This window comes from Bos javanicus, chromosome 11 (genome assembly GCF_032452875.1).
Source record: "Bos javanicus breed banteng chromosome 11, ARS-OSU_banteng_1.0, whole genome shotgun sequence".
Classification (NCBI taxonomy): domain Eukaryota; kingdom Metazoa; phylum Chordata; class Mammalia; order Artiodactyla; family Bovidae; genus Bos; species Bos javanicus.
This window is the reverse complement of record NC_083878.1, coordinates 95,155,811-95,180,595: the sequence shown is the minus strand read 5'-3', so window position 1 is coordinate 95,180,595 and position 24,785 is coordinate 95,155,811. Positions and strand designations below refer to the sequence as shown.

The 24,785-nt window shown below is 40.7% G+C and overlaps 1 protein-coding gene across 1 annotated transcript in view; it reads left to right on the top strand.

Annotated features, from left to right (window-relative positions):
- PSMB7 (proteasome 20S subunit beta 7) overlaps positions 1-24,785 on the top strand; it is a 57,415-nt gene that overhangs the window by 20,509 nt on the left and 12,121 nt on the right. The window contains exon 6 of the mRNA XM_061433500.1: positions 7,285-7,343. Within this exon, the coding sequence (XP_061289484.1) occupies positions 7,285-7,343 (59 nt within the window). The remainder of the gene's footprint in view (positions 1-7,284; positions 7,344-24,785) is intronic.

The following is a 24,785-nucleotide window of genomic DNA, read 5'->3' as shown; positions in this document are numbered from 1 at the left end:
ACCTGTACCACAGGAGTTTAGAATCAGGGACAGAAAAACCCTTGGTAATTTTTTTCTCTTCCCCAATGTGAGAATTTATGAGCCTAGACATGATTAGAAAAAGCAGATTTCTACCTGATGACTTTTTGAGAGTTTGACTTGAGAGAGCAGCAGGTTTTAGAAAATTATTTGTCTTTTATAGTTTCTTCAGCATGTCTAATAAAATAGATTCTACAATTGCTGGGTTTAATTTCGTACTTTTAGTTAACCCTGACATGTTTAAAAGTATAATCTCATGTTTTGTTTTTTTTTTAATCCCACTGTCCTTAAGCCGTATTAGTGTGGATGTTTTTTAAATATATAGAACAGGTAAAAGCAGTATTTCAGTAGAATTTTCTCGATGCATTTTGAGTTTTGTCCTGAGATGGATTGTTCTCTTAGAAACAGGTTCAAATTGAACTACTAAAGTAATGCTGATAAATTAAGATCAGAAACACCCTTAGAGGGTTTACAAAATGGAGAGTAACTTCACTGTTTTATTTAATTTTTTTGAATGGGGCTATTTAAAAATAAATACTTTGGTACTTGAGTAGTATTGGTAAATAGTGAATGGCATCTGTTTAATCATTTAAAACATTTAACTAAAATCCCAGTCTCATTTGAATTTCCAAGTAAAACACAAATTAACTGTATCCAGATGTGTGTTAATTGTTCTGCTGAAATCTAAGCAAAAAGTTAGAAAGCATGATTTTGGGGCTAAGGGAGTTAAGAAAACTAGAGCTGTTTTCGTGCTTACTTGCTAATCTTAATTTCAGGCATTTGGGTTTGCAGTCTGAGAGACAGCATGATGAACAGAAGCCGTGTTGGACACTTGAGATTCAGACGATTGGGCTCATGTTCCCAGATTTGCTAATCGTCTGCTGTGTGATCTGGGCAAGTTCCTTGTCTCCAGGATTCAGTTTTCCTTTCTGTGAAATGGGGCTGCACTTACCTGCCATGTCTGAGGAGCATAAAAAACTCTTGTGACTGTGCTTTGAAGTTTAATAAACACCAGGTCCACTGTGTCTGTTGGGGTCTGTTTAGTAAGTTGGTTGTCACATGGCAGACTTCTGGATAAGGGAGATCTGGCTTGGTGCTGGTATCCTCAGAGGACTTCATTGTTAAGATGATTTTACCTCTTTTTAAAAGGTGTTGGTGCCTGTCCTGAGGAAGCCCTGCTAAGGACTGGTAGAGAGACATTGTGTATTTATCCATCTGTGACAGTTGATTGCTGTTGTTCATTGGGACTGTTGATTCCTGCATGGGTTGACCTGCAGGCCCCTCTCTGCAGATTTCAGGACCAAGCTGCCTGCTGCTGCTGCTACTACACAGCAGGACTGTGACAGCTGGCAAGGTCTTGGTCTTCTGGGATGTCTTTTTTCATCCCTTCACGATGTCGAATTCTTCAAGTGTGTATCTTAAAAAATTGTAAGTGATACCTTGTCATTGAAGGAAAATAAGAAAACACAAGTAAGCAAAAAGAATACAGCGCAACTCAGAAATAAACATAATTTTAAAAACTTTTCTTCCACGTGTGTATAATATGTATTGTATAAGCATATCTGTTAATTTTGCTTCAGAACATGTTTTTCCCTCAGTAATATTGTATTATGGACATTGCCAAAAATTATTGTTGTGTTTAATCACCATGTATATGAATTTGTTTGTTTTCCCTATCTCATGATTGTTGGTGCTGGACCTTTACATTTACCTCCAGTCTCTGTTGTTATTTTTTTTGTTTTTTATCGTCTAAACTGTGATCAAAGTGTCATTTGGGTTGTTACTATTTATTTCTTTTGGATTTATCTCTAGCAGTAGAATTGCTGGTTTGGTGGGTACCTGTAGCTCTGTGCTTTCTGATTGATGCTTCTAAATTGTGGGTTAAAAAAGTTCTATTTGTGCTTCTACAAGAATATATTAGATTGCCCTTTCTACTACATCTTTGTCAGCACTGGGTATTATTCTTTCTAATGATTGCTAATCTAGAAGTAAAAAAAAAAGGCTATTTAGTTTCTATTTGTATTTATTTCTTTGATGACTAGTGAACTTGAGCAGTGTCTCTAAATGTGTATAGACCTCTTGTTTTCTTCTTTGTAAACTGCTGTGTCATTTGCTTTGTTGGTGTATGAGAGTATTATCTGTGAAGTCTTTAATTTTTAATGCCCTATGTGTCCCACATATCTCTGAGTTTCAGGACTCACATTTTACATTGTTTATAGATGCTAGTCTTTTTTAAAGCCAGTGGCCTAAATGTTATAAGACAGATACTTCATTTTGAAAGAATGGCTGGAGATGTGACCCTTGTGGCATTTGTGCCTGAGCCCCCTTTTCCTGGAGGTCTGCGTCTGGGTGCCCCATGGAGTCATCCTGAATGTCTGTGGGTGAGTCAGGCCTTGGCAGAGGTGGGGAGCAGACTGTGCTTTCCAGCGCGTCTCTTGAATCCTTCTGATGAACACCAAACCCGGACAGCCAGGTGGCCGCAGTGGATGTTGCAGTGCAGAGCCGTCTTGTCCCCCGTGGACGATAGGGTGGCGTTGTGTACCCTGACCTCCATCCCGGTCTCTCCCTACGGCTGGCTGCCGACTGGTTTGGGAGGTGGTGGTTGAGCAGGTGGGTGTGTGTGGATGACATGGAAGAGCTTGGGAAAGGACAGTGGATGCAGAGGTAAGTCAGTAACTAGGTGGCCATCTCAGCATTGTGCACACCCTCTCTAAATGCCAGTCCCTGACTTGTACCTGGTTTTTCTGATTTTTTAAAGAGCTCTGTTCTGGAAACAACACTGGCCACTCAGTAACTGTGGGTGGGCTGACAAAGGCAGACTTGGTGGAGGTTGCTAAGGAGCACCTACCTGGAAACTACTGAGGAGACAGAGCTCTGGTGGAAGAAGGCAGAAATCCAGGGAGGGCATTTCTCTCCTGAGAATATCACAGAGCTCAGACCTGACTGGGATGTGTAATAGGACATGGTTTTGTGGGTTTAAAGTGCTTTTTTCCTTTTGAAAATTGACTTGCTTTAGATTTGATTTTGTCTTACATTCGTTTTAGTATGGTAAATTAGGTAACAAATGTTCCGTTTCACTTTATCAAGATATTTACAGCTGTAGTCACTCTTTCAGGGCCCACTATTTCCCCAGCTCCTCCATTTGAACAGTTGTACTGAAATCAGCCCAGTCTAATGCAGCAATTTTTTTTTTTAGTGCTGACTGTGTGCCAGGGACTGCTAGGTCTGGGGGATGCAGCTGTGAAGGGATGGACAAGTTGGCAGAGATGAAAGTGATCCACTCTCATCTCTTAAGATGTGGTGTGGTGCTTAAGAAAGGCTTCTGGGAAAAAGTCATCTCTCAGCTGAGGTTGGACGGGTGTCTCCGAGTTCTATGGCTTGTGAGGGGCAGAGGGAGGAGCATGTGTCAAACATAGACTTGAAGTGGTCTGGACATTTAAGAAATTATTGTCAGCTTAGTGTTGGTGGGGTGTCAAGTGTGTATGGATATTGGGGAGGTGGGGGTGGCCGAGGGAGCCAGAGACCTGATCATGGAAGGTCATGCGTGTCTGCTTGGAGCTGTATTGTGGCCTGTAGAACTTTCTGTTTGAGAGAATGACATGGGGTCACACCTGAGACAGAAATCCTGGCCTGTGCCTGTTAGTCCTGTAATCCTATACAGGAAGCTTTATTACTTCACTGGGTTGTTATGAGGATGACAAAATGATAACATCAGATGTGTGGCCCTTGGTGGGTGCTCAGGCAGAGGCTCTTGTTTCCTGTCCTCGGCTGCCTCCTCTCTCCTGTTAGAGGAGTTGAGGGCAGGCCTCTCGTCCCTTGCTCCTAGACCCCTTCCTGCACTTGTGGACAGCGTAGGCCCTCTGACATCGGTTTCCTTCACCTGACAGTGCCTGCTGTCTAAAGCAGCGCCCCTGTGCCTGGCCCACTGCCCCCTGGCTTTTCTGTTTATTTATTCCTTGATGGGAAACCAGGCCGTTCTGACTAATTGTCTAAGGTGGCCTTGCTTTTGGAGTAAAAAAACGAGAGGGTTTTTCCTTCCGAGGGATTTTTGCCTTGATTTTGGGTATGAGAGTAAGAGGTTAGTAGGTTTGATGCTGAAATAATTGGAGTGTCTACAGACGTTATAATGGTTTATAGGAAAAATGGGATAAAATATTTAAACATTTTGTGAGTCAGATGGCTGCCTTATTAACATGAAATTTGTCTTGATGGTTTATTGTATATAGTTTTAAGTGGCATTGAAATAAAATCTGGAAAACTTGAATGAAATTATATTTAAAAAGACAAGTCTCACTGAGTTTACCATCTTTTTTCTTTTTAATGGCTAGCTCCTTCCAGTTCCTTCCCCTGGATGCATTGCCTTGAAATTATATGAGGATTTGCATGTTGTTCTCTTGCCATTTTGTGTGATTGCAGTCGTATTTGAAATTCTGTCTTCTTTCTTCTGCATAGCAGACACACAGAGTTTCCTAGAAACCTGTTGACCACGTCAGTGCACTACATTTCCTGACATTTCTGTGTATTTCTGAAAAGGGGGCGCCAAAGTCCTCCTTTCCTAGAATGCTAGGAGCAGGAGCTAATTTGCAAGTGATTTAGAAATTGTTTTTAGTGTTGAATTTCCCTTTCTTTTCAGATATATTTGGAGTCGGCTTATCTTTGATCTCAGAGGAAACAGCATCAGGCAGTTTATCAAGCTCTTGTTTTCCTGAAAGCGTCTCAACTCTGTGCACACGTGTGTGACACCTGTGTGTGTGTGTGTGTGTGTTGGGGAGTGTGTGTGTTGGGAGTATGCTATAAGTGGAGAAGCAGAGGTACAGCGCAATAAGGGTCCCTGTGTCCCTTCTGTGTGTGCCTCTCCTACGCCTTCCAGCTCTGAACATCACGGTCAGATGAGAACGTGAGAAGTATCCACTCCATTGATAGACTTTCTTTTCTGCGAGTTTAGGTTTAGCATGCACTTTCACTTAGAGAGAGTTTGTCTTCAGTACTGTTTCTCATGGAGAAAAAAAGCTTTTGATAAAGGAAGAATTACTATATTGGGAGGGAAATATTTTTCATGTCTTAAAATTTTAGATGAAGCTAAGCAGAAGGAAATATATGTGCTCAGGAAAAGTAAGAGTAAAATTAATTTACTATGAAACTGTCAAAGAGAGGGTGGCCCAGGAGAAAATACAGAGCCTGTATCCTTGAGGGAAAGATGCCTTTAAGGTCAGTTGAGTTTTTCCTTTTACAGTAACTGATTACAGTTTTCCACAAATGTGTTAGTTCTTAGTAAATAGCCATCTTTCCCCTGTCTTTTTCCAGCGTGTATTTCTGGCCTCTGGTGCGTGTATCCTTGGGCTCTTTGCAGAGATATTCTTGGACCAGGCTGGGAAAGAAGTATTTTTTTCCCTGTGGTTTCCTTATTTGCAGTTTTCTTGTTTCTTCGTGATAGTTGTCCTTTGTTTTCCACACGAAACCAGCTTGTTTTTTACTGTGGAGTTCGAGATTGGTTCTCACTCATGCCTTAAAACAGAAACTTAGGTTACTTTTCCCCCCGATCCTTGAAACTCAGAGTAAATGTGTACGTCTTAAAGCGCTGGTGGACTTTGACTCTGTTTTCCAGGTTTTCCAGGACACATAGACTATGAAATTCCAAGGCTGGGTTTTGGTAAATTTGGGTAGATATATCTAGTTTTATTTGGGCACACTAGTTTTATATCTGTTTAATTTCTGTTTCCTTTCCAAAGGGCTTTTAATATCTCTTCAGGTTCCTTTTTTTTTTCTTCTTTAAAAGAGGAGAAAAAAATTGTGAGAGGGGAAATGGGGTTGCCTTTTGCTCCCAAAGCCTAAATGAATAGTCATTGCCTGTAATGCCGTCTACACTCGTCGCTTCCCACTGCTTCAGATGTGATGTATCCGGTGCTGTGAAGGTAATGATCCTCAACCGCAGCAGTATTCCCTAACAGGAGCATCTGTCATATTCATCGGGATTACCATGTTCATTGATTTGTGTCTGTAAATCTGCTGTTTCTACCCTTTAAATTTGATCTATAATTGGACCTCCTTAAATGGTTCAGATAAGCTAGTCTGTATTTTCTCAATGCAGCAATGCTGTCAGCTTCTTCTTTTTCATTATACATTCAGCAGACTTGATAAAATCAGCAGGACACCTCATTTGAAACTGTTTAATCGCTGCCTTTTTCCTTTGCTAAACCATTGAGGTGGTCAAGCGGTGTACACAAATCATTTTAAATAGAAAATATGGTTTTCTCTGTGACCCAGCTAAATAGATAGTGTTATGCAAAACAAGTTAAAAAGTAATAAATGCCAAAAAAATCTTCTAATTGGAGTAAAAAATTGTGGGCAACTCTATCCTCTCTCCAAAAGTAGAGTATCCTGAAATATTGCCAGAACCCTGTAAAGACAAGATGATGGTTTTCTAAAGATTCTCTGGTTTCTGAACAAAGCAAGTTTAAATTTTCCAGTGGTGCTGAGCTGCCTTTTGCATCCCTTCAAAGGGAGCCCATCCTTATTTGTAATGCCTTTACATCCTGCTTTTGTAGGGAGAAATTTGCTATCTGTTAATATCTATGCAGCATAACCTTTCAGCCATTTGCTATTGTGATAATAAATTTTTGTTTCTTTGTCTGTCATTTTGTCTACTCAGCTGTTACTCTTCAAAGTACAAACTAAAAATAATAGCTCTAAATAAATGCCACATAATAAAGTGTTTTACAGATGTAGCTGGAATAACCTGGTGGCTGCAACGTGCAGTCCTATTACCATTGCTGGTGCTGAGTTTCTTCCCCGTGTGTCAGGGCGACTCTACCAGGGCCAGCTCATTAAAACAATCTCTTCTTTCTAACTGGCCCGGTATTTAGCGCTCTACCCAGCAGCCTGCCAAGGACAGTTGTGAAGCAGAGAGTTGCAGCACAGGATATATGAAATTAAGTGGCATTCACTTTTTTGAACAAATACAAATTATCCATAACTTCATTTTCTTGCTTCAGGACTTCACTGTGAATAATGTACAGTTACTCCTGTGAGTAGGTTAGAAGTGGGGCCAGTTGCAGGTTCACCTGAGATAGTGGTGAGTGAGACCCCAGGCTTCTGAAGAGCAGTGTTTGCCTGAGTGTTGTGGCCCTGTCATATTACTGTTTATACTGTGCTTGACTGTGACATTGGGTGTGTGTTGCCATTTTCGCTGCCCCACAGTAAGCTTGAGAGGAAGAAGCTGAGAGTTGTAAATATGCTAAGTAAACACGCATCTTCTCTTCCCTATAGGTTCGGGCTCCTTGGCAGCGATGGCTGTGTTTGAAGATAAATTCAGGCCAGACATGGAGGTATGTAAGTCCCTACAGTTTTATTCTCTTTCAGATGATCTTTCTCGTATGTTGGACATTTGCGAATTGATCACTGATTCCTCCAAAGTTTGAAGAGTACTGCTGCTGTTAGTTGGAATGCTCTTTGGCACAGGTAGTGTGTTTGCTGGGAAGACTGGTTACTCGGGAAAGCTTCACTTTGGAGTGGCCCTGCCGGGCTCTCCCTCAGCCTTGGGGAGGCTGCACTGTTGACTTTTTCCCACTGGCCTTTGGGCTGTCTGGGCGTCGTCTTGACTGTAAATGTGTGACAGTGTAGGATGTTTTCTTATGCACTATCACAGTGTCTCAAAACAACAGGTTTTCTCACTAAGAATAGAGTGTGTATGTCTGTACATCCTGTCCCACACACCTGGCCTGAAAATGAGGGCAGTTTGAAAAACCCCTTAGAGCGTTCTGCATCTGGCAGAGGATGGGGACAGTACCCTGTATGTAGGGTCTATTCTCAGAGTATGGTATGTCTCATGTCTCACATACAAAGAGATCCTTTTATTTTCTTGGGTAATGGGGAGGGTGGTATCTTCTGAATGACATTCCACCTGTGCCTGCTTTAATGGTAGATGTGCCCCCCACTCAGCAGACCCCCAAGATCTCCAGGAGCAAGGCGGCCTTTGACTGTCAGTTTTGAGGCGGTGTTGCACGTGCTCGGTTACTCTGTGGTCCCACATTACCCCTCTGCAGTGCTTTATCCTCGCTGCTGAACCAGCTCGCAGCCACGTTACGTTCTGAAGGCAACCCTCATTATCTGCCCTTGTTTTTTTGATAGCTGTTAAATTTTTTCATGGAGAGTATCAACTTGTTTTCAACAATTATTAGGCTGTTTTATGAGTGGTTTACCCTGTTTCTTAATGTGTAGGTTTCTGCTGTTCCTGCTTTTGTAGTAGTATTGTGTAGACACCAGAGGGTGTTTCTGGGAATTACTTTTTGATACTGCTTTTTGCCTAATCATCTTTGGAGAAGGTTGCATGTTTAAAAAGTTTTGTCCTTCTGTAGAGCTCATTGTCAGCAGTCTCGAGTGTCCTTGGAGCCCTCATCTCAGGTTTGGGCCACGTGCCAGGAGAGCGGAGGATGTAGGGCCATGGATGCTGCCCAGCCAGGACAGGGTCTCCTGCCAGAAGCCACTAACCAAACCCTTGGTGTGTTGAGGAGAGCACACATAAGTGACGTGGTCACTGATGGCTGCTTTTCTTTCCTTCCTTGGATATCTGCAGGAATTAAAGCATGTGATTAAAGATAGAATTCAGCTAGGTATTTTGTTCTAGAAACAATAGTCTTGCTCCAATTAAGAATAGTAAAAAGGTCTAGGTATCAACTCTAAATGAGATTAGAATTCCTTTCTCATTTCTCAGTGTGAACATTTATTCCCATATCAGCATTATTTTCTGTTTGGGTTCTTAAGTATAGAGGAAAAATAAGGTATACTCGGTCACTTAAAAAGAAAAAATGATCTCCTAGGCTTCAAACTAAAGGAGAGGAATTCCTGAGTCTCCACAAATCCGTTAGAATTAGCACAGGTACAGGGAGAAAGACTCTGATGATGTTCATTTAGAAAGTCACCTCAGTAATGTCAAGCCCTCCTTTAAACCACATTAATCTTTTCAAATGTTCTTGAAAGCTATGTCTTTTTCCAATTGATTGGGACTTCCATGTGTTAAAGAAAAATGAGAATTGCAGAAAAAGTTGAAAGCATGAAGTATATTAAAAGTGACTTTAACACTCTGCTAAAGTAATTTTATATCATTTATTTAGAGTTTGGAGTTGAAGTGATTCAAAGGCCATGAATATAATATTTCTGTGAAGGGAAATGTGAATCATCCCTTCAATAAAATTTCTGATATTATCAATCTAAAGAGTGTTTCTTAGATCAATTTTATCTGTAGTTCAGACCACTTCTGTATTAGCTGTGAGACTTTGAAACAGGTTGACCAAGTTCCCATTTCATATTGTTAATTAAATTTACTATTTCAAGTGAGTGGTTTTTATTCTGTGAAGTTGTTGGAACTTGACACAGACCAACAGTCAACAAAAACCACTTTTATTAAGGAGAAGTTAGTAATGCCTGCTTCTCCAGTGAAGTGAATTTAAAAGTAAATAGAAGGCAGAGACGGTAATGTACTTTACAAATCTAAAAGGATGTTAATAGAAACTGAAATTATTGTGAAGACCAAGCAACTAACTCTGGTCACTCTGCTTTCTTTTGGTGAAGATTAAGTGATGTGGTTTCATTGGAAGCGGAGAGTGCTTACAGAGGTTGAGAGGACCCTGTTTTAGTGACTTTGTTGTGAAAGAGAGCTCGGCCAGGGTGTCATTCCTGGCTCTGTACTTGCATAGAACTCGTGGAAACGTTTGGTTTCAAATTTCCAAACTTTTTATTTTCCTTCTTTCCAGGGAGGCTTTCTTTCTGTGGCAAGAAGCCCTCCATAACTTTTCTTTCTTGCCTATTTTGAGACTACAGGATTGGATGACTAAGTCTGCTTATTTCCCTTCAGTAGGGGAAAGGATTCTGGACGTGTCTCAAACAGAAACCCAGGAGAGTGTTTCTGCCTCTCAAGTCTTGCATGGATTGCCAGGACAGTAACTGCAGTTCACTTCATAGAGAATTGCATTGGGAGGGGTCAGTTTTAGGCTATCATAATAACCAGTTGTTTGCCAAACAGTGATTTTTAGGCCAGACTCATGAAACAAACTCTTGGCTTTATTGTTAAATTAGAAAAAGCCCATAGTCTTTTTTTTTTTTTTTAATTTAAACTACAGACCTGTGCCTTAGACAGTGCTGGATCTAGACTATAGTATTTATGGACTGGAAGTTCCTCTTTCCTTAACAACTTTTCATATTTTCTCATTGTCTTCAGCTGCACGGTCTGGTACGGTAGCCACCAACCACACGAGTCTGTTGAACACTTGAGGGTAGCTCGTCTGGACTAAGAGGTGCTGCAAGTAGAAAACACATCCTAGATTTCAGAGACTTGGAACAAAAAATTTTAAAATATATCTTGTTAGTAATATGGTTACATGTTGAAACCATACTATTTTAAGTATATTGGGTTAAGTAAAAATATCAATTTTTTTCACCTATTTTTACTTTTTAAAATGTAGCTACTAGAAAATTTTAAACTACATATATAATTCACATATTTTCATTGTACAGGGCTGGTCTTGAACTTGTCATTTGCACATTGCATTTAAGAGTTCTGCCATGTCTGGGTGCCACCTGTACTGTTAACTTCTCTTGAAAATTTTCTTTTTCATCAGCTCACTGTTCTATAAATTGAGTTATCATTTACACATAAGAAAACGCACAGAGATGAAGTATGCAGTACGATAGATGTTGGCGTTTGTAATTACCCAAGTAACCATCATTCAGATCAAGACAGAGCATTTCCTTCGCTGCAGAAGTGCTCCTTTCCTGTCAGTTCCCTTTACTCACTTCCCTCCAGCCACTCTAGTTCACCTTTTTAATTTAAATTTATTTTTAAAATACAGTTTATATCCATGAAATCCTGGGTTTGATGTGCTGGTTATTTTTCCCTCTAAGACACATGAAAATGAGTGCATACTATTAATATAAATAAAAAATGTATTCACGTATCACCATCATGAGTAAGCCCAGGGGTATGAATATTAAACTTGAGGAAACATAGGTCTCCGTTCCTGCTCCACTTCAGCCCTTCTCGCCTGCTTGCTCGGCTTTGAATACAGCGTGGACTTGCTTGCGGACGAATCCTCGCGGCTTGTCTGCCAGCCTTGCTCGCACCTGTTTCCTCATTTGTTTGTGTTCCTGGGCTGCATGGTACACACCCGTCCCATTGTTTTATGGCTGTTTTCAGGGCCATCTCCCCTACTCACTGACAAAGGGAGACCCTTGAGGGCAGGGTCATTAAATCATCTCTCTTCTTCAGCTCCTAATGTTCAGTACACGTTTGTAGAATCGAGACAGGATAACCTGGAGCTAAGGCAAAGTCTGAGTCATCAGAAACCACCTGGAAAATGGAGGGGACTTTTTCTTCTTCCCATCTGTAAAGTGCTGAACCTGTGTGTGTGTGTGTGTGTGTGTGTGTGTGTGTGTGTGTGTGTGTGTTTTGAGATAACAGAAGAAGATAACTAGTATATTTTTCAAGTAACACATAGTATTGAGGGCAGAGTCAACAAAGCAGACACCCTGTTAAGTACACAGGCGAGGTGAAGATGGGGCAAAGGGCAGATGCTCATTGGGAAATTCCAGGCCCAAAACCAGAACAGTGAAGCCCAGCTGAGATTCATAAATGCCTAGGATGGCCTCTGCTGTTTGAAGTAGTCTGAACCAATGACTTTTCGCGGGCAAAAGCCCTAACTCAAGGTTTTAGAGAAACTTCTGCTAACTGTGCATTTAAGGCCCACGAAAAACCTTTTAAGATTCTTGTCCAATTGTGGCCCTGACACTGCCTCTCCTGGTCTTGGGATGCTCGTCTTCTTAGTTTTCTCCTTGCTGTTAGCCTGGAAGCTCTCTGAGGGCAGGAGCTGTTCTTCCTGTTGGCTGTTTGCTCACGCTTAGTATGGTAACTGATGTGTAGTAGGTAGTCTGCCAGTATTTGTCGAATGAGTGGGTAAAAAGGCATCAGAAGCAACTTTACTTAGGTGGTCCCAGATTTACCTTCCTTTGAAGCAATTTGATAACTTCACCTTCAGTGTTACCAGACTGATAAAAATGAAGGCATTAAAAAATTATATTACTGCTGGTAAATCTCATGCTTTGTTTTTACCAGCAAAGGTGCTTATTCAGACATAGTACCTATGTATTAGCAGAGGAGTGGGTCGGTTGTATTATTTTTTTTTAGGTGATGATGCATTCCGTGGAGCCATTGCCATAGGATTTTTTTTTCCATATTGTTAAGGCTGGCATAAGAACTGAGCCCCTTATCCTGGTTATTATCCACAGGCTGGCTAGACAGGAAATTAGTGATAAACACTGGCCTTCTGAGTCCACTTGCCAGTTAAGTGTAAGGAATTTGATCACTGTACCTGGAAATATGAAATTGGCTTCTTGTGAATCTGTAACTTGAAAATTGCTGAAATAAAAAATTTTATTTCAGGGTGGGGAAAGAATTAAGGAAATGAATCTGATAACTTAGGTTCATTTTCCTTCCATCCTGTTTCTTTGTAAGAAGGGATGTTTTCATTTGGCCCAGTGAGAAATTTAAACTCTTGAAGATTATAATTCATTAAAATGGGTAGAAGATGAATATTTAGTCTGTCAAGATCAATACTGTCCCGTCTTTGCGCTAATTGTCAGAAAGCGAGCGAGGGCCGCTGAAGGGTAGTGGTGGTGCGGCAGGACCCTCACATCACAGGGAGATGATTCAAAGGCAAACTGTCCTGCACCCTCTGGTATCGACTTGCAAATTAGCATCTGGAATCTAATTAAACAAGCTTAATGAAAGTAGCAGCTGAATGCTGCTGGAAAAGACAATCAGCTTTTTTCCCCCCTCTCTGATACATATTCTGTACTATTGAAGTTGGTCACCAAACACATCATGTGAGCACAGTTAAAAAAAATTAGCATTTATTTGAAGAATAGAAACTGTTTTTCATTCTGTTATGCATTTGGCATGCTCTGGCGTCCCATGAGAGCCGTGCCACAGCAGATAGTGCACAATATTTATAAATCCGTGACAGGCAATAATAGCAACTTGAAAAATTCTTTTGCTAGAATCTCAAGTTGAGAGCTGCCAAAAGCTGAGAGGATCAGATCTGCAGTGGCAGCTGCTGTGCCCTACAGTTAGAATTCTAGACTTTGAAGATGCTCAACTTAAAGAAATGAAGACTGCAGGCTTAGCCAATTTTTGCAGGTTTCTAGAGCTCTGGCTCTCTGCCTTTTGAAGATGAGTTGCTGAAGCTTCTACCACTGCCTGAGGCGTGCTAACACCAGCAGGATCTTTTTTTTTTTTTCCTCCAGTCTTAGTGTGTCTTCAGTTTTAAGTAGCACATGCTTAGTCAGTGCCAACTGTGATGGTGCTTTCTCTGGTCGCAGTACCGAGGGATAAGCTCTTACCCTGTACCCTTCAGAGGGAGGCTGCGAAGATAGATGGTGACGTATACAAGTGCCACTTCAGCCGTCTGATTTATGGAGTCATATTTCATCACTCAGCAAGCGCTGGCCTCTGGAGAAGCCCTTATAGATTGCTAAAGATGTGGGCTGCTATCGCCCTAAAGGCTTGTGGTTACCTCACAAACTTGATGCCAAACACCTAGCTATGGAGGAAACAGAATTAATCTGTCATTGCAGGCAGCTATAGATCCACTTTAATGAAAGAGTTGATACCAATATGGTATTCTGATAGCAAATTATAGAAGTAAATGCTTTTTTTGTGTGTTTAAGTCTAATAGTAGAAAGACACCGAAGTTTCGGATTTATTTGTATTTTGCAGATGGACAGTGATGTAAGAGAGCCGCATTATTTTGATTAAAAAAAAAATCTGTTCAGTTTGACACATAGACTGGTCCTGAAGGGAAACACAGAGCATGAGTTCAGTGTGGTCACATGGAAGGGGTCACGGGAGCTTAGGAGCTGGAGAGTTGGGCTGTGAGTGTTTCCACTGTACTCACTGCATGACTCTGGGCAAGCCACGGCCGGCACGCTTCATCTAGACGTTGGGGACCCAGAGACCTGTCTGTGGGTTGCTGTCAGGATTGGGTGTGGTCTGTAAAACACTTCAGATGATGGCTCACACAAAATTGGCTCTGAAATATGGCAGCTGCTTCTGTTTTTTCTTTTTTTTTAGTAATTCAGTGGTAGGATACAAACATCACATAGCAACGACTAACATGATTATTTGTACTCGAGTCAGGCTTGATGATTTATAACATGGTGTAGATAGATCTGATTCTTCTTTTTCATCTGAAAGCTTAAAATCGGAGCCAGGCCTAGCTAGTGGTCATAATGGCAGTAGAAGAAGCCTCTTTAACACATAACACAGGCTGTGGAAGTGTTCACCTTTTTGCTATAGAGAGAAGGTATTGAAAACACAGCAGTCATAATAGCTGATGCTTTTTGAGTGCTTATGCTATGCCATGCTCTTTCTAACAGCTTTCTCTGCATTGTCTCATTTACTTTTCAGCAGTTGGGTGGGGTCTGTACTTTGTTATCCCTGTTTTGTTGAGAAGAAAAATAGCGTGTAGGGAGGTGAAATATCTCACCTGAAGTCCCACAGCCGGGCAGGTAGAATCACGGTTTGAACCCTGGTCAGTCTGGCCCCAATGCGATCGGTCACCGTGCTCTTCTGTGCTTTGTAGGCCTGTAATTCTTTGACAACAGAGTGGGGAAGACATCTTATTCTAGGTGAGCAGAGGTGTGGGCCACTCGGGCTATTCCTTTTCTCTGATGAGGTCTTGTGAAGATGGCAGGAAGCCAGATGAGTGTCAGAGGAGGTGTATTAACCTCTTTGGTGAGCCCAGCAAGTGGAAGGACCCCAGGGATAGAAAGAGACAAAGTTAGAAATATAGAGATACTATGAAATATAAGTAAGTCATTTGGCTGTGGAAGATTTTTTTCTCTTTGACTTTATCAAAATTTATTTTCACCTTTTAATTGTCCTCTCCTGGAAATATCCTGAGATTGTTTTTTTCCCCAAAGTTTTCAAGTATTTACAGAGGAGCTGTTTTTCTCTATATAGCTAATGTTCAGATGGCGTAGCCTTCTTCAGATTTAGTAATGAGACCAAAAAGCCTTTAAATATTGGTGAATGACATTTGTCCATTTGAGGCAAATCATGAGTAGCTTGAACCAAAAATATAAAAAATAAGCAAGACTATCATATTTGAATAATGAGGTGTTCTTTTTACCCCAACTGCCAAAACTTTTTAATCTTCGTCAACAATTGTTCTGTCCTCCGTCTTATTTAGGTTGCATCTGTGCGACTCTGAGCTCAGGAGCCCTGACAAGCGGCATATGAATTCTGTATTCATTAGTGATCTTGATCCAAATGCCTCTGTCCCTGCCACAGGGGCTCAGGTGTGGAAGCTGCTGGCTAATCCCACCAGCTGACAGTCAGAGGTTTAATGACTCCATAGGAAGGTGACCACTCGCTGGGAGGTTTGTTGGCGGAACCCACACAGCAGACAATGGAGATCAAGGAAAACGATCAGTGTTTAGCCGAAGCACCTTCCTGTGTGACTTGAACCCTGCTAGCATCAAACGGAGTTTTAAGTAAATGCAGAATTAAAAAAAAATACACTGACCCTTGATAGCCATCATAAACAATGATTTGGGGGGGTGGTCTGTATTGATATTGATGGTGTTTAAGACTGTTTTGCTTTTAGCAGTTTAATAGATGTCAGCTCGATAAGCTGTACTTGACTCACTTTTCTAGGTTTTTAGATTTTAAGGTTTTGTTTGTCTGGGTACTACACTATCTGTTTAGGTGTCTTCTGTATCTGGGGGAAAAAAATACTTAAAGCCAGAATTCTTTCTTACAAGATGTTCCTAAGAATCTGTGCTGACATTTTTGTCTCTTGTGATCTCTGTAAAAAAAAAATTACTATCAGAATGTGAGTTCTTTGACTGATGGGTGACGTGTCACTAGAGTTTTGACTTTTTGTTTTTAGGTTCTCTAGTCTAAAAATGTTGGATGCCTTATTATTTTAATAACAGCTTAATTGAGATAATATTTACATGCATACAATTCACCTACCATAAGTGTACAATTTAGTGGTGTTTATGTTCACAGAGTTGTACAGCTATCAGCATAATCAATTTTAGAACAATTTCATCACCCTCAAAAGAAATGCCATATTCATTAGCAGCCACTCCCTATTTCCCCTCAGCCTTCCCAGCCCTAGGTAACAGCTAACCTACTTTCTGTCTCTACAGACATGCATATTCTGGACATTTTCTATAATAGGAATCATTCAGTATGTCTTGTGACTGGCTTCTTTAACTTAAAGTATTTTTGTAGTATTTCATCTTTGTAGCATGGATTGATACTTTATTCTTTTTTGTGGTTGAATAGTATTCCATTATATGGATATATCACATTTTATTTACCCATTCATTAATTAATGGATATTTGGATTGTTTTCACTTTCTGGCCATTAAGAACAGTGCTGGTATGAACATTTGTGTACAAGGTCTTATGTGGACATATATTGTCATTTCTCTTGGCTGTATGCCTAAGAGTAGCATTGCTGAGTCATGTGGTAACTCTCTGTGTTTAACCTTTTGAACCAGACTGATTTACAATGTGGCTGGGTTAGCAGTGTGTAGAGTTTCTGGACATCCTTGCCAACATTTATTATTTGGCTTTTTGATTACAGCCATCCATCCCGGTGGGTGTGAGTTGGTGTCTCATTGTTTTGATGGATTCGTTATTGGTTAACAACTAATGCAGCTATGGAAATGTTGAAATGTAACTATTGAAATACTTGATACACTTCTTTATGCACTGGATTTGGGCAGTAATTCAGATGTGTGTATATTTGTTTAACTATTGAAAGTTCCGTTTTAGAGGCTTTCTTTCCCTGAGACTGTTTCTGTCATTTGCTTTTGGTCATAATTCCTGCTTATTGGCTTTCCTTAAGACCTGAAGCATTAGACATAGTAAATTGTGTCTTTGTTGTTAGATCAAAAATATATTAATTTTCCCCAGTGGTTTTCTCATTGTATTTAATGTGAAAGAAAAAAAGTTTTAAGAGATGTTAGAACCTGAAGATACAGTCCCTGGGGCCCTTATAGAATTACTTGTAGTAGAGTTAAAGACTTAATTTTAGAAATTAATAAATTTAAAGTTGGCCTTACGGTTCAGTGAGTGATTTGGAGAATTACTGTTCAAACCTTTGGACTAAATAATGAGGAGGCACTGTTGATAGTTTAAGCTTCTCACCAGAATCAGGTGTTTTGAGTTGATCCCTTTCTAAAAAGTGAGTTTGTTTTCCTGAATTTGAGCCCACTGGTGGGCCAGCTTTGGAGAGGCAAAAGAGGGCTTCTTGAGTTAAGGCTCCTCCTTTGACTCTTCTTGCTCATATTTTCATTGTATGGTGTTTTGCAAGGCACGTGGAACTTTTCTTTGGTCTTTCACATGATGACTCAAGAGCAGGGCTTTGCTCCTCACCATGCAAGAGTTTGGGGGAAGGGAATGGGAACCCACTGCAGTATTCTTGCCTGGAGAATTCCATGGACAGAGAAATCTGGCAGGCTACAGTCCATGGGGTCGCAAAAGAGTCGGACACTACTGAGCGACTTTCATACACACACAGACATGCAGAGTGTTGCTGGTGCATATGGCTTCTCTCCCTTTGATTCTCAAGGATTCCTAGTCTTCCTTGATTTAGAAATTGCCACTTGGCTATGAGTCCTGCTTAATAAAGCATCAGTAAAGTCTAAAATTCTTTCAGTCCTTTCAGTTTAATCTCTTTCTTAAAATAATATATAGGTTATATAGGTTCATAAAATTCTTGAAATGAGAATAGGATGCAGTAAAACAGAAAATTAGAGAGAGAAATGGCCACGTGGGGCAAGGCCTCGGGAATTCAAGAATCAACAAGTCTCAGGGAAGTGACCCTGTGTAAAATTTGAAGGTCTCCATTTCTAATTCTTTGAAGAGTAATGAAAACACTGCATATGGTATACTTCCATAGTTATTGACTTTCAGAATTCATTGTTGATTTTTCCACCAAAAATATTTCTGTGTAAAAATTTTTCCATGTCTTCTGCTCTTCTGTATATGCACTGAATTTCATTTTCTTAAATAATCAATAATATGTAATCAATCAGCAGGTGCTAATTGGGTACCAGCTGAATGCATACATTTGGTGGTATAATCCAGAGGTTGTGTTGAAAGAGGCCGTTCTGTATGATGGTGGGAATTCTTTAAACAGCTATTGGCAAAGTAGATTGAAAACAAGGGATTTGTTTACTTGGTAGTAGATCAGTAATTATTTATGATGCATTTCTTTGGAGCAGGTGTTCCATTTGAGATGTTTTCACTTTACATATTTCCTGTAACTGTGAAAGGTGGGGGAAAATATACTATATAGGAGAAATATTTCACAAAGTGTGTTGCTTGCTACACCTGTGGCAAAGATCCAGCAGACAGAATGTAATTTCTCTGTGACCAGTCTCTTGATTCAGAGAGGCAAGAACTAAGGGAATGTTGAACAGAAATTAATGTTTGGTGATTTTCAACTACACGGGTGGAATTAAAAGGAAGATGTTATTGCTTATATATTTGGTATCATGGTATCAAAGAGAAACTTGACTTCTTTATCCATCTCTTTATCAAATTGAATTGCCTTTGCTGACTTGGGTCTCAGGGATATAATTTACGGTACTAAAAGTGCTCGCTTTATGTGGGTTGTCTCTTTCTGTTACTTAAGCCAAGCCAGGATTTGGAATGTCACAGCTCCTTGGGAAAAGACATAAAAGAAGCTCTTTTATTTCTTACTGATTTCATTCCATTCTGGAAATCTTACTTTGTAAAAATTTTGAATCATAAAGGAGAAAATGCGAACACACACCTTCCACTTCTCCTGGTTGTATTTCACTGTCAGAAGTGAAGCTCTGTGTCACAAATCTAAGAGGTCATCTGTGGTGGAGGCTTGCAAGCTCTTGAACAATGGATTTCTACTTTTCTTGTGTACAGGTTAGAGAAATATAAGAAATGAAATATAGGACTGAGTGTTACTAGATGGTAGCTTAGAATCTTATAAGTTTTGCCTTGGCAGGTAATTTGGCATAAATTGTTAATGTAAATCTGGGTTAGTGGTGAAGACGTTATTTTAGTAAAAAGATAAACTGCTGATTAATTCAGCATAGAACTCAATTACAAATTGAAAGTGTCTCTGCGGGACTCCTGGACCCTAAAGACAGCAGATGTTGAATTGATACTCCAGCATATTTCACGGTGGTATGAAATATTAACATGGTTTATTATACTTGTGTGGTGTGCGGTATCAGACAGGGGGAGGCGGTGGGCATGTGGGCGTGCAAAGCAGCCACACATTACATGTTCGTTAATGTACACTGAAGTGTGATTAAGAATTTGGGGGAAGTTTCATCTTCTTGTTTTTAAAAAATCAAATAGCTCTGTGGAAAAATTAAGTTTAAAATAACATTTGGAGCTAAATATTGAAATGTGGTACCGATGTGTGTTTACTTTGTACACATAAATGAACACAAAAATGGTATACTTACTGACTCAGGATATTTAAATGTTAAATGGGACCACTACCTACAAGAGTAAGGGAACTTGAGGGCTTGAGCTGTATTTTAAAGAGTTAATTGTAAGCTTTCTTGGGCTGGAAAGTTTTCATGGGCTGCTGTCCTGTTTTTACCTTCTGATCTAAAACATATGGTAATTTTAAAATGCCCCTATAATTTGCACAGGCAGAGTTTCGTTTCTAGCCAAAGAAGAAAAAAGCTTTATGGTTTTCGTATATCTGCATCAACTTAAGGGGGGAAAAGTCAGCAAATTTTATGTATCGGAAGATCTGAATAAATGGAACTGCCAATATTTGAAGGGATTGGCACTTCTTAAGAGGCATGAGAAAGTTGGCTTAGATGAGATATTTCAAAGCCATTACTATTCCTATGACACTTATTTTTCTTGCATCACAGCCTAGATCAAGTCTAGATTTTGCTAGCTGAAGTAAAGACAGTTCCAAAAATAGCCAAATGATTACGCTAAGAACAATGTACCTTGGATACCTCTGCTATTTTGAAGGCTTTTTTTTTTTTTTTAAGTGCTTTCTCAAAAACTTCTCAGACACATAAAAGTTGGCAAAGGCAGAAGAGCAGTGGGCAAAGAAAGCAGAAGTTTCTTGGTACCTGCACCGCCAGCACATCTCTGTCCCCATTAGAGTTGCCATTAGGCTTCTGTAAACTCTTGAGGGTGATGGTCATTCTGAGATGTGAAGGGTGGACTTGAGTTGCATTCACCTGAGTCTTACTTCTCTCCAACCAGGCGCCAAGTTCTGTGCCTGCTTATGAGGCAGAGTCCCTTTCTTAGAGACATCTACAGCGTACTGGGGTGAACAGGCCCACAAACAGTACTGAAAGTACGAGAATGGTGCTTATAAGGGCAGAAGAGGAATTGGTGAGGTCTGTCTGGGGGCCTTTAAGGTGGCCTCAAAGAGCATGTGTTTCGTCACTTGAAATTGTTTTTGTCTTGGGGATTAGGGAAGGGGTGGGGTGGGGAGTCTGAAGAGGAGAAGAAGCTATTCTAGAAGGCCATCACGATGTACAGAGGTGTGCGGACTCCTGCTGTGACTTTCTCTCGGTGGTGTAACTCTGGAAGTTCAGGCAGCTGAACATGTTTGGAAACAGGAAAACAAAACTCCAGACAGTGTCTCAAGTTGTCTGAGCGGTCATTTCCCGAGTCAGTGTGGCCTTTTAATTAGCATCCGTTTTTCAGTGTGGGAGAGGGCCGAGCTTAAGCAGCCCTGTCCCTGCATGTGAATATTTAGTTGAGAAAGCTGCCACGTTCCATTAGGGGTGGCTGTGTTTCGGCAGTGGGTGCAGGAGCTGTGTAGACTTTTCAAATGTCCTTTGAGATTTACGTTGCAGTGTAATTGGGAGATGCTGGTACTTAGTGTGTTGTGCATGGCAGAATGTGAGATTACCTGCTGTAATGAGACCCCAGCAGCATACCTCAGGAAGGTAGTTAAAGTTTTAACCTTAGCAGATAATGTTACTTGTGGGTTTCTGTGAGGTAATTTATACCACTCTCCCCTAACCCTGAAATTGTGCAGAAACAAAAAATTTTAAAAATACGAAATTGTGCTAAATAGATATTTTAAAATTCAACCTAGTAGTCCAGGTTTTTGAAAATATTTGCAATGAACATTGTGTCTGTAGACCACAGTCACACTCACAGTTGTTGTCACCCTGTCATAAATATTGGAATGTAGTTTTTTTCTAAATATCAGAACTGTGGTGATACTGGAATGCTGAAAAGACTTAAGGACTCGTTAACTTTGATTCCTTGACAAATAGGTTGGTGTCTCTTAATGAAGATAAATTCGATTGACAGGAGTAAGAATAGGGCATGATGGAAAGTGTATGCATGAACTTTGAATAGTTCTAGGTTTAAGATTGGTTTTTGCCTCTTCTGTAACCCCTGTGGCCCCAGTTTGTAAAAGATAAAACTCATTTGTAAAATGGGCTTAAGTCAGCACCGGAAGGGATTATTATTATTAGGAGGATCATATTTGTAAATTACAGTCAGGCTTAACAAAAGTTTGCTCTCATCCTCTGGCTACTTCATGTCCCAGAACGTTAAAAGAAAATTAAAGTGCCTTTTCTCAGTCTGTTTTAGTTAAGATTGAGGTATAATTGACATGCCTACTCTGTTTTTATTTTAAAGATTTTTTTTTAAATGTGGACCATTTTAAAGTCTTTATTGAATTTGTTACAGTATTGCTTCTGTTTTATGTTTTTTTTTTTTTTTTTTTTACCATGAGGCATGTGGGATCTTAGTTCCTTGACCAGGGATCAAACTTGCACCCCTGCATTGGAGGGTGAGGTCTTAACTACTAGACCACCAGGGAAGTCCCTGTTTTAATTAAGATTTACAATCAACAAATGGCCTGATGGGAAAATGAACTTAAATGGTTATCTTTTTTTATTGACGTACAAGGTGGTTTAAAGAGCAGTTTGACTCATTCTGTTTGCTGAGAAGTTTTTATACGTGTATTTTAGGGAGATATCAACCTTTAAATGTAGTGCTGGATTCAGTGAATTTGATAGGCTTTTGCTTTAGAATTTGATGAATGTATGAATTTTTTGGAAAAATTCATCAGGATGTTCTTAACAAGCCAGATGAATAATGGAATGATAGAGTAGCATTATTTAAGCAATATGTTTGCAACTTTGAAGAATTTCAGAGGTAAAGTACTTTAAAAAGATAAATCCACGAGTGAGTAATCAGTTATATCTAAGGACGAAACGAGTGTCATTGCTGTTTTTGGATGCTAATTGTTGGAGGTTCTACTGTCTTGAGTCAAAAATCCATGGGCTCTGAAGTTAGACAAAACTGTGTTGAATCTCAGACCTTCCAGTTGGCTGTGTGTTTTGGGGTTCATCATTTTCCCTCCCTGAGCCTTGGTTTCCTGGGTTTGTAAAATGGCAAAAGGGTAGTAGCTATCTTAAAGGGTTATTTGGAAGAATAAGTGGAAGAATGTACTTGGCACAGTGCCTGCAAACAGTGAATGTAAAGTTCTCTTTTCTCCTTTTAGAAGAGAATTTCTAGTGCCATGTAACAAGTGAAAATGTGTTGTTTAGTACACTTCTTATTGACATGGCAGTAAGTCTGTGTGGAAGATGTGCGTGTGAGCACAGTCTTAGGGTATCATTTTGATTTACATTTGCGGTATAATTGCTTCTTTCATAATTGATTTGCTTTGAACTAGAAGTTATAAAAGTACTAAGTTACTAAGTTATTTTTGGTAATAAGTACTAAGTTATTTTCGGTTGCCCACTGCATTGGTAGTTCTGAAAGGGTTAGGGTTAATTTGATAACCGCATGTGTGTATTAAGAGAGAGGGGTAGAATCGAACCAGGTTAGCTATCATCATGGGTTTCCTGCATACCAGGCACCATGCTTGCAGCTTCTGTGCATGGAGTCTTTGAATCCTCACAGCCACCCTGCTGCTGGTGGTTTTAGGCCTTTTTACAGATGAGGAAATTGGGACTTAAAATGTTGAGTGACTTTACGTAGCTCGTAAGTAAGAAGACTAGATTCATAGCTGAATCTCCTGAATCTTCATTCTCAGATTCTTTGCCTCTGCCTCGTCCCTCCCCCTCCTCCCATCTCCCATCACCATGATCAATATAGCAGATATATGCAATGGCTCCAGAAGTTTCCTTATGCCCTTTAGGAAGGCTTTCCTACCCCAAGATGCTTAAGTAACTGCAGTGTATCTGCAGACTGTGTGTGCCTGGGGTCCCAGGAGAAGGTGATGGGCAGGGGCCTTGATCCGACTCACCTGCCCTGTCTGTTCTCTGCCTGTCCGTTTCTGCTTCTTTAGAGCTGCTCCTCGAACATAGCCAAACCCTTGTGACCGTACATCTCCCTTAGAGCTTCGTTCTTTACAGTCTTTCTGCTCTTGCTCCCATTGTCAACCAATCCCTTCTACTCTTTCTACTACATTCCAGGGGCCAGACAGGAGTATTTTGGGAGCCCCTACCACCAAGATCCGCTGGAGAAGGAAATGGCAACCCACTCCAGTATTCATGCCTGGAAACTCCCATGGACTGAGGAGCCTTGTAGGCTACAGTCCATGGGGTCACAAAGAGTTGGACACTGAGCGACTTCACTTCACTACCACCAATGAAGTGGCATTTACAGGTTGGTTCCAGCCCAGGCCATTTTTTTCCAGAACAACCTCAGGATACTTTCACTGGCTCTGCCTTGTCCCTTTATGGTGACACCCTTTAGAATTCCTGCCACAGGATATGTATTAACTTGACCATTGTCTCCCATCAACCCATCAGAAAAATAGCTGCCAGGAAGTTACAGAGGCCTTTCTGTGAAGACCGAGTTTGTTTAGAGTTTGGTCAGTGTCCGTGACTGATGCTGAAAGTCCGAGTGGCACTCTCTGCTTCTCCCTCTCCTGTGCTCCTTCTTCCTCCCCCTCATCTGCCTCCCTCTCCTGCTGTTGATCCTCCCTGGTGTCTGCTTAGGCCCTCCAATCACTTGCTTTCCTGTTGCTTGCCTTTGGCCTCTCCTCCCCCACTGCTTCCAGGCTGCAGTTTCAAAAAGCACAAATCTAACTACATCATTTGCCAGTTTAAAATTTTCCTCGTCTCCCACTGGAATGAAGGATCAGCTCTCTCTGTGGCCCATGAGGCTCTCTGGGATTCAGCCATGTGGAATTAGCTACCTGCCTACACCTATGTCCTTCTCATTTTCATGGCTTTACCCCTGCCATCACTTCTACACCTTGGCTTGGCTGACATTTACATGTGTGTCAAGCCTCAACCCAGTCTTTATCACCTGTGCCCTACGAGACCTCTGTACCCTTCTCATAGTTCCATTGTCAGCCTTGTCTCTTAAAAACTCTTCATGTTGTACTTGTTTCCTCTCTGGACTCTGTAATCTTCGTGGGCAGGGTCTGATCTGTTCAGGCCTTATACCCAGTGTTTGGCACACTGTCCCTGGACTGTATTAGTATCAGAGCAGAGCATTAGTAAATGCGTGCTGAACTAAGCTAACTTGTACCTTTCTTTGAGGGGTTTTGCATCATTTGAAATCTGCTTCATTTGTGGTCATCTTTAAATGCCCTCAACAAGAGTGTCTGAGCTTGCTTGGACCTCCTTCTAGTCCCTCCTAATCCCTGTGAGGCTGTAGAAGCAGCATCTGGTAGTGTAACAGTGCCCATAGCCTTCCCACACACTTTACATTCTGCACTGGTTTCCCACCCTCCAGACTTTGGAGG